Here is a 10,932-nt window from a genome sequence, read left to right on the forward strand (position 1 = left end):
TACAACAATAATAACCATTTATTGAACAGTTTCAACCAGCCTACTTTAAAATATTTAATTTTTGAAAATCCTAATGAATAAAATATTAATTTCTTAAAGGTAAGATTATTCAGTCAAAACTGCATATTTTTGGAAAACAAGTGTCATAAATAAATGTTTAAAATTCAAGAAAACATCCTCATCCCATATTTACATATTACAATGTGATTTAGAACAGTATAAGGCATTAACGGGAAATAATTAAAAAATGTTATACTATGTCACTGTGAAGAAACAATTATATCAAAATATTTGTATGTATTCTGACAATAAAAGTTTGTTCTAAACTATATCGATTACATTCGAAAAAGCATAAAAATTACACCTTTTCCTATTCCCTAGATCAAGTAGGAGAGCTTCTAGAGCTATTTCACTATGGTTTGATCATGTATTTTTGAAACTTTACATAGGTGTATTTCAGAAACGGAGAAAGATAAAAATTTTAAATGATAATAAAATGTTTTAGCATCAGCATCTCACTATTTTCATAATATTAATTATAGCAAAATTTAAAATGGCGAGTTAAATTGTGTCTTAATTTGACATGGAATGGCCTTTGCAGTTACGTACGTGAACTTGATGATATCCTAATAATGTTATAAATGCGAAAGTGCTATATGACATTCTTACGGTCCCTGGGATATATGCCTATTCTCATTTCGAAAATCTCTCCGGGCTACGCCCCACTGGTCTTTAGGATAGCGAGTAATCCCATTTGGTCTCCAAAGTTGTGAAATATTGATTACAATAGCTTTTCTAATGTAATCAACTGTACTGTGTAAACATTGATATTTTCAATTTGTTTACATAAATAGTGAATACATTCACAAATACTCCCTTTGAAGCAGTTGGCAAGAACTGCTGGATAAAAGTTCCCTGGACTGTGCCATTTTGAACTAATGTGCCTTTTTGAACTTTCTAACCTTTATTTTACCTTTATTTAAAGACTTAGAACAAAGTAGCTAAATTAAAATGGTTATAAATAAGAACTTTTTGACGTACTTTCTTGATCGTGGTAACAAGGTAACTCAATATTGGAGTTGGGCATATAATTCACGCGACCCAGTAATCGTTATACGTCTACAACGCCAGCTAAATTGCGTTCAAAGGAACGGGTAACTGCTAGCAGTGCAAATATAAGAGACAAAGTACTCTAACTTTTACTGTCATTTGAAGACTGTTACAAAATCTACATTATTCATATTTTGAAAAAGTAGACTTTTCAGAGCTGTTTATGTATATATATATTTTCTTGGTAAGTATGGGGAAAATCACCTACAGGGTAAAAATACTAACACCGAGGTAAATTACAATTACCATAAATATACACTTTTTAAATATTTTCTTAACCGTAGAAAGAAGGAAAACTCAACATTGGCGTATGAAATATAATTCACTTGAACCAAAAGTGCTCATCTAGTTGCTAAACCGATATTGCATGCAAAGCCACAGGTATCTGTTAATTTTGAGATAAATAAATTATGTAAGCCTCTAAATTCATGCAATATTACGTATCTTTTGTGTATATAAATACAGCAAAACGTATAGCTGATAAAACTATCTAGCATGTTGTAAGCTATAAGAATATATTTTAATTTTTGTTAGAGTATCGATATCCTAAAACAACTTTACTGTGGAGCTATCTGTTGAATTGCAGTTACATTAAGCCCTCTGGAGCGCTGAACCCTGCTGCCCACAATAATTGAAGGCTGATTCCGATCGGAAAATTCACTTTACCAAATGTGATTTCCCTTCGGTATCGATATCAAAAAATTTTGTTTGAGATTCCTCGTTGTGGTACATTTCTTCTCATGAGATGGCTGAGGAAATAAATATTTATGTTTTAGTTATGAAGAACTTTATATCGTGGTAACAATATGTTATAATCACAACAGTTATCATGTAGGCTAATACGAAAGTCTTTTTAGAAGCTTGGAAAATGATAGTTTATTTTATTTTGTATGATGTGGTACACTACTGTAACTGCATAACATTAATATTGTTACTTATACTGTGTTACAGCGTACGTGCATAATTAATAATAATAGATTATTTTATAATTATACCTTTCGAAAACAGTTTATTTTCGAAAAGTAATAAACCTGTATTACCATACAATAATAATTATATATATAAAGGGTCTCCCAAAATTACATTACCAAACTTCACCAAATTGTTCAGGAGGTCAAACTGAACGAAAAATGTTATATAATGTATAGTCCTATCTTGCTTCTTTTACCTTAGATTGGCCATTTTGTTTTTTTACATACAATTAATTTTTTTTTTCAATACGGGTTTACCGATTTTGTTGAAACTTGGCATAAATATTGTGAACATGAACATAAGTTGTAAAAAAAATATTAAAACAAATCTTATGTGTACTTTCAAAATGGCGGCCATTTAAAATATTAAAACTTAAATAATTTGAAAACCAACCGTTTTTTTATGGTCGCCATTTTGAAAATACACATAAGATTTTAAAAATATTTCTTTTACAACTTATATTCATGTTTATAATATTTATGCCAAGTTTCAACAAAATCGGTGAACCGGTATTGAAAATAAAATTAATTGTATGTAAAAAACAAAATGGCCGATTTAAGGTAAACGAAGCAAGATAGGACTATACATTATATAACATTTTATGTTCAGTTTGACCTCCTGAACAATTTGGTGAAGTTTGGTCTTGTAATTTTGGGGCACCCAGTACACACACACACACACACACACACACACACACACACACACACACACACACACACACACACACACACACACACACACACACACACACACACACAATGAATGGCCTGAAATATGACACAGAGAATGGCCCAACAGAATATGAAGTTACTGGAGGTGTTCCACAGGGCTAAGTTCTTGGTCCTTTGTTGTGGAATATTATGTATGATGGCCTCTTAAGAATACCACTACCAACTGAAGCAAAACTTGCAGCATTTGCAGATGATGCAGCCGTAGTGATTGTCGCGAAGCATCTTGAAGAGATAAAACTAATCTTCGACATCGTATTTAGACGTATTAACCTATGGATGGATATGATGTACTTGGAGCTAGCCAAGCATAAGACCGAAGCAGAGCTTATTACCGGCAGAAAAGTAATGGAAACTGTCAAGCTGAATGTCGGCGTACAAGAAATCACATCACAACCATTTAGTCGATATCTGGGAGTGATGCTTGATGCCCGACTAAACTTTAAGCAGCAAGTAGACCACGTGAGTGCCAAAGCATCAGTAGTAAGAGCAAGCCTATCACGGCTCATGCCTAACGTTGGAGGCCCAAAGCAGTGCAGAAGGAGCTTACTTTCGTCAGTTGTCACCTCGGTGCTGACTTATGGAATCTCCATCTGGGCGGATGCCCTTGAAGTCCAAGAGACAAGAAGAAAAGTCGCATCCATCTATCGACTAAGCGCCTTGAGAGTGTCCAGTGCCTTCCGCACAGTATCAGAAGAAGCAGCGTGCGTTATTGCCGGAATGCTGCCTGTCCGAGTGCTAGCCGAAGAAAGGCGAGCCCTCTATCAACGACGAAAATCATCTGCGTCGAGTCTTGATGAACTTAGGACCGAAGAACGGCAGTATAGTATACGCCGTTGGCAAGCGCAGTGGGATGCCGCGGAGAAAGGTAGGTGGACGTACCGCCTAATACGACAACTGGATGCCTGGCTGAATAGAAGTCACGGAGAGGTCAATTACTATATGACACAAATACTATCAGGACATGGTTGCTTCCGAGCATACATCTCTATCGCTTTAAGCACGATAATTCGCCGGAGTGTCCGTCCTGTCCTGGAGTCTCCGAAGATGCAGAACACGTATTCTTTATGTGCCCTAGATTCAGTTTGCAGCGTGACAACCTGGAAACTATTCTTAACCGGACACTGCATCCAGAAACACTAGTAGAAGCTATGCTGTCATCGAAAGCTACATGGGACGCCACCAGCACATTCGCCATGGAGGTGCTGAAAGAACTAAGGTCTATTGAAAGGCAGAGGTACAAACTCCGCAATAACTAGACGAGAAGAAATGACTTCAACCACCTGATGAAAGAGCAGAAATGCTAGATTCTCTCCCTGCGATGTAATGCCTAAAGTCGGTTTCCACAGGGATTCAGAGACTGGAGTATAGGGGAAGTTTTTTAGTCGGTATTAGCATTGGCTACAGTCACCAGCCAATGTTCGAGTCCGACATACCCAGGCAAAACACCTAAGCCTGGCATGCGGAAATGCATTTTTTTTCACAACCCCTAAAAAGAAAAAAAAACACACACACACACAAAATTACTTTAATATTTTAAATTAAACAAAATAAACCAAATATATACCAAATCTTAAATGAACCAAGGTAACGTACAGGTACTATACCCTCTCTACGGCCATATTCCCTCTGAGCAGGAATTACATAACACCAATAAATTATGAACCAAGCATCATATTTTTAAATCTCCCAAGTTTAGAAGATCTTCTGAGGTGTAAAAAAGTATTGACATCAGACCATAGTTCAGCTTGAGTTAAGACCCCTTTATACATTAAATAGAGGGCACAGTTCTTTTGACGTGACAACGTCTTAAATTAGGTTGCGGCTCGGAGTCACTCATGAAAAAGTGTAACGCCCGGTAACGTTACGATGCCCGTCCAGTGGGTCCGCCGCACGGGATCCGCACGGGATAAAGCAGATAACTGTGGGTCCGCCGCACGGGATAAAGCAGATAACTATGTTTATTCGTGAAAATGTGGAGTGCTTAGATTCGTCATTTACAACAACTACAACAATAAAGGTAAATAATTGTACACTGATATTTCATTATCGTAAACTATGATTGATTGATTAATTGTTAGATTGACACAAAAGTTGAGAAACTGAGTTTATAGGTTATGTCATACTATTGACAAATGTTGATAGTGTTAAGTAAATTATTAGTTTAAATCACTCTGCAATCAATCGTAATTCAGTTGATTGAGAAGAAACAGCGCGTATTGCTAGTCAAACATTTAAAATAACAAATTATAACCTCTAACCTGTCAAAACAGTGCGACCAAACAAACGAACTAAACCGACCAATCACCACGCGCGGAGTTAGAATTTAACTGTGTTTAGCAAGAATTTCAAATTCCAATTTTAGTAAATATTTTATTCAACTTTACCATTTACAATAACAAATTTTAATTAATTTCAAATTATGTACAATGTTTTAGTAAACAAAATATATTTCTATAGTTAAAATTTGTGCAATTCTTATTTTCATTCAATTCCTTGTTCCTATTGTGCAATTTAATAATATTCATATCAATAAATTTTCTACCGAGAAAAAGACGTTGTCACGTAAAATCTTCGCCCGTAAAACCGACTTTACAGGCAACCATAATTTTTTTTTTAACGAAATATAGAGACTGAATGTCAAAGTGTGGCATCTTGTTACCAGATATGGACACATTTTACCAACAATATTATACGAGTACTATATCATCCACTAGGCTTTTTTCTTTCGAGAATCATCATTTCTGTTGATTGTGCAACCATTTCCCAACACAAGATACATTATTCTCGTACAGCATAAAGAGGTGCTATCGCACGGCGTAATTTGCAGCATTTCGACAAGTTTGCAAAGTATCATACCAAGCCCACTTTCTCACAACGGGCGATCATTTAGCTTTGAATCTGATTGTCTTAAAAGTTCAACAATAATATGGCAACATCATATTCTCGACATGCACGATCATTTGGCTTTTGATCTGATCGTTTGAACGCGATATGGTTTTTGTGAGACTCTCAGGATAGTGGCCTCTGAGATATTCGTATCAAATCCTGTTATACGATTTTGCTAAGCATTATTAACAAAATCTAAATTTCTTAGCTTTAATGAAATTGAACCTTTCTCAAGCTAGCGAAAAAATATGTACAGTTTAACCTTGGTGTCCATAGAATAACCGTCATATAAATAACCTGAAATAATATTTATATGACCATTCTTATTACTCCCAACGAAAACAATAATATTACAAAATGAACAAAAACGTGTAAGTTTTACACTTTATCTACAAATTTCAATAGCCTAAAATAGTTTATTTTAGTAGAAACTTACATCTAACAATATAAAACAGGTCAAACTTGTGTCGAATTCACCGAATAACAATGCCTTTTAAAGAGTGTACATGGAGTTGATACATATGTGTTCTGGCACACGGTTTGTTTCAACATATATTGTAATTATGGATCAGATCAAAAAACGAATGCCTTATGAGAGGCACGATTTCTGCTTCATATGGTAAACATAATTGTCCATAGATTCTCATGAATATATGTTGAACATTTTAAAATTTTCTTTTTGTATTTCAACAAGTCTTTCGCCACAGTATATAAGAGGTATTGACACGTAGTGTAAACGAGAGTTACCAGAGATGCAGGGACTCAGTGAGGTCTATTTATCTCTAGTGTGGGAGTCGGTTAAATTAAAAGTATAATAGGAAGCGCGGTGCTGACCCGACCTTTGTATTCCTTTCTTGTTTGTCTTCTCGACCCCAGAAATTGTAAAATAAATAGTGGTGGTTCCCTTTAGCTGTTTCAGCGCTTTAATTTATTTTTGGGGCGGTTTAAGTACTATTAAAAGTATTGAAATACATACATCCAACTTAATAACTATCAATTCCCTTATTAGTTACTACTATTAGTTACCTTATTAGTAAATAAATTTTCATGGCGTATCATAAATATAAGGCCTATTTTTATTTCACAAACTTGGAGATCATGTTACACATTGACTGCTGTATAGTTTTAGGAAATTTTTGCCAGAAGCTGAAATCATCTAACTGAAAAATCTTTAAGTTTGGCCCTCAGAAACTAAATGTATAACAATAAAAAATGGTTCATAACAAAATTTATACATTTTTATGACATCATTATTATAAGCGGGTTTTCCCGCGCTTAGCATTAGTGCAAGATATGAATATTTAAAATAGTTTATTTATGCGTGAATGTGTACCTTTGGCTGTTTATAGTTGAAATATGATGTCCAGTTGTGTTTATGAAGTCTCTGGAAAGCAATTGATGACGTCGTAAAGTTGAGCGGGAATTCCCGCGCCAAGCACTGAGCGAGCACATACCATGTCGTTATGTCATTTACCACAAAAGAATGTTAGAAATCAGTGGCCATTAGTGTTTATATTTATACCTATAACTATTTAGGAAAAAAACAAAGTATTTGTTTTATATACATATTTAAAAAATCACCCAACATCCTCTTTTGACACTTATTCTTGAAGCTGCGCATGGTACTTGTCGTAGCAACCCAACGCACACAGTGGCGGTTCGCCAGGGCATTGCGCACACATGTACACAGTTTCTTTGCGCCTTCCTTCCTTTAGACACTGACGGCATCTTTTTCCTAGAAGTCGTCCTTTCTTGTCAAGCGCAGTGGTCTTTGAAAGAACGTGCAGCGGGTTGCGTGGAGGCCGCACTGGAGGAGCTTGTTGTTTGGGAGGTAACAGAGCATCAATAACCTGTAAGCGAAAATCATACAGTTGCATAGTATTGGTGTCATTTGCAACATTGTACAACTTGTGGGCATTTACCATTATCATTTGTAGAAGATGTATGAAAATCTTCTTGTACCAACGTACACATTTATGGTCACTGGGGTAGTAGGCGAGCATTTGGTCACTCCTATCTACCCCCTTCATGTTGGCATTGTACTGGACAATAGCCATGGGCTTTTCTCGTTGCACATTACGTCGATTAGATATTTGCACAATGTTGTTTTCATGTTCAGTAGATAGATATGACACTATCCGCTTGTCCCTCCATTTGGCCACCATGACTCCTTCAGCGTATCTTTGTATTGTCTCCCCCACCTGCAGCTTAGCTGTCTTGACGTCAGCTGGAACATGCTTCCTGTCGAGTCTGAGGGTGCCAGTACAGTATGTTTTATTTGCTAACAACTTGGAGGCAAGAGCAACACTATTATAGTAGTTATCCATATATAAGGAATGGCCTACACCAAGTTTCCCTCTCATTAGGTGCATAACCACCTTAGAGGCGTGGCCTTTGCCCCCTAACTCACCTTCACCACCAGAATACACTGCAAACCTAATCACAAGGCCCTGAGGCTCACAAAGGGAGTACAACTTTACGCCATATTTGTGGCGCTTCCCCTTGATATACTGTCGAAAGAGCAAACGCCCTCTCCACAGCACCATACCCTCATCAAGGGAAAGTTCCCTGCATGGATAATATAAATCGTCCATTTTTTGATTGAAATAGCTAACCAACATGCTAATTTTTTTCAATCTGTCATCTTTGCCCTCTCCTTCTACATTTCTTGAGAAATGCAGACATCTAAGAATGAGCAAAAATCTATCTCTGCTCATTTGATCTCTGAAACATTTAATATCAAATAATCTGGATGTCTTCCAGTAGTCCTGGTAACGGTTCAATCTGATGGTTCCCATATGCAGTAGTAAACCTATAAATACCTTTAATTCTGGAACAGTCAAATCTTGCCATTTGTTTATTCTTGAGTGTTCTCCAAGATTTGGCTTACCATACACTTCAAATGCATATATGTTCGATTCTCGAACAATATTCTCTAGGAAAATATCATCAAGTACCAGAGTAAACCAATCTATTGGCTTGTTGTTACCAGGTACTGGTACTTTGAACCTATTTTCTGCTGTAAATGGTATACGGCGAAGTCCTTGTGTAAAGGGAGACCACGAAGGGTTGAGATGGTCATTATCTTCATCCAAATTGTCACTTTCATCTCCACTCAGGTCATAGTCGCTGTCCTCACTTATGTCTGATTCACTGTCACTAGAGTTAGCAGTGTCATTATTTTGTCTAGAGGTCGAAGCAGCCATTTATTAAAATTTAAAAGCCTAACACAATAAATAAAATGTGTTATTAACTAAGAGCAACACCCCAAACTAAGTAAATTACGAAGCACACGATCAAAACTAAACGAAAGGCGCTACTCGGAAACTGAAACTGCACAAAAGTGAGGTTATAGCCGATACACAGTGCTGCGGCCGCGAAACAAACTACAAGCAATGCTAACCACAGACTGAGTTGTAAACAATCAAGGGTGCAAAAGCGCGGGAACTCCGGCGCGCAGCACGGCGGCGCCTGGCTGTAGCGCGGGAACTCCCGCGCGCCGCACTCAATGTGTTAAGAAAATCACTTAGTGAGGGGTTATTATTACAGGGGAATATCTGAGAAGTGAAATATGAAGTCTAAGTATCTTTTATATCTTACTTGAATAATGAATATTTTTAATACTCTTGCATTCTATTATTCCTACTTCCAAAGATATTTATTTAATTTTTTTATGATAAAATTTTTTTTGCTTAAACGCCTCCTTTGTTACAGTAGATAGAAATAGCCAGTGTTTTCCTTTTCATGAAAAAAGATATATATATATATATATATATATTATATTAGAGATAAAACCCATCAGTAACTGATGGGGACCAACAGCTTAAAGGTGACTTCTGAAACGCCACCAATGGCCAATGGCCAGCCAAGTACAAGGCCGCTTAGCTGTCATTATACAAGCCGCAGCCCGCCCGACATTGCTTGATTCGGTTATCGTGACAACTGCCATATCTGCTAGGCTGCTCTGATGGAACAAAATTGAAGTAGTTTTGTGTAAAATTACCAAATGGCGTTGTGTAGCAGATACGTGGTCGTCACGAGATAACAGAATAAAGCAATGCGAGTGTTTCTGCTGCTTTGGGTGACCTCTGAGCGATAATTTCTTTGGAAGCATCCTGTCTGACCGGTTGTTGAAGCCGGTCCGGAAGTCACCTTTAACCCGTTGGTCTCCATGTAAAGTGCTAGAGAGGGCTTCTTAGCCTAACTTCACCTGGTAATACATATAAGACGTTCCATACTTTTTTCAATTATTTTAAATTAATAACAGGTTGTTTGCTGATCTTATTTTAAAATTGTATTTATTTCAATAAAAGAAGGGTTGATAAACATAAAATTTACCTAAACGTTTAAATACCATACACCGGGATTGAATACATTTTGTATCTTTATCAGTCTGGTTGTGGATTGTACCACTTAATAACGTTAACAACCAGCTACCAGCGGGTGGTGCCATTTGGCGCTCACATACCAGCCATTCAATGACCAACCAAAAGCCCAGTGCAGCTGACAGTCGATAGATTGCTTTGATGTTGTGGGCACAGTAAACACTCCACTGGACACAAACTTCCCAACTAACTAGGTGCTGTAATGTTTGTCTTCTTTAATAATGAAGCCTGTCACTCGTGAAGTTAAAAATTAACGTCTTTCTGTCTGTCCCAATGATATCTAAAAAAAAAACTAACCTAACAAACTTAAAAGCTTTGCACGAACCTTCATTTATATATTAGCAACTCTGAGTTCAATGATGTGCATTCCACTCCATGTGATTTGGCTGAACGTTAGCAAATTATTTTACACTGGTCTGATGGGCAACCATGATGACAGCGAGGGTATTGCAGAATAAATAAATGTCTAAACAAAATGAGTAAACGAAATTGCAACATGTGACATTTAAAAATATTTAGTTTAAAAAAGATAAGTGAAATTGAATGTTAAAAGTCGGTGACAAGATCTAATTTTAATGCGCTTTTGCGTTGTAGTACTCTCCCTGTCCTACAGCAACTTATATCATTTAACACTGCTAGACTACATAAATAAATAACAAAAGAGAGAATGTATCATGTGGCTAGATATCTCGAGAAATATTTAATCGGTAACAATTTTTTAATATCCAATTATGTTCTTCTAAATTCAAGTCCATCTCTTAGTAGTCTGACACAGTTTTTGGGTTTGCTGGGAGGGATGTAAAAATTTCTTTTCTGTATGATGTATGTCTATATAACCGCAAGAAAGC

The 10,932-nt window shown here is 36.5% G+C and overlaps 1 protein-coding gene across 1 annotated transcript; it reads right to left on the reverse strand.

Annotated features, from left to right (window-relative positions):
- Positions 1-7,300: 7,300 nt before the first annotated feature.
- On the reverse strand, positions 7,301-8,905 carry LOC124355588 (piggyBac transposable element-derived protein 4-like). Its single transcript, XM_046806749.1, has one exon. It carries the CDS (start codon positions 8,903-8,905, stop codon positions 7,301-7,303), a length of 1,605 nt encoding a protein of 534 aa, XP_046662705.1.
- Between the last annotated feature and the right edge of the window lie 2,027 nt (positions 8,906-10,932).

Source organism: Homalodisca vitripennis, chromosome 2 (genome assembly GCF_021130785.1).
Source record: "Homalodisca vitripennis isolate AUS2020 chromosome 2, UT_GWSS_2.1, whole genome shotgun sequence".
Lineage (NCBI taxonomy): Eukaryota > Metazoa > Arthropoda > Insecta > Hemiptera > Cicadellidae > Homalodisca > Homalodisca vitripennis.

What these genes read in the sequence shown, in the direction of transcription:
- LOC124355588 (XM_046806749.1), bottom strand. Translation starts at nt 8,905, where the DNA reads ATGGCTGCTTCGACCTCTAGACAAAATAATGACACTGCTAACTCTAGT.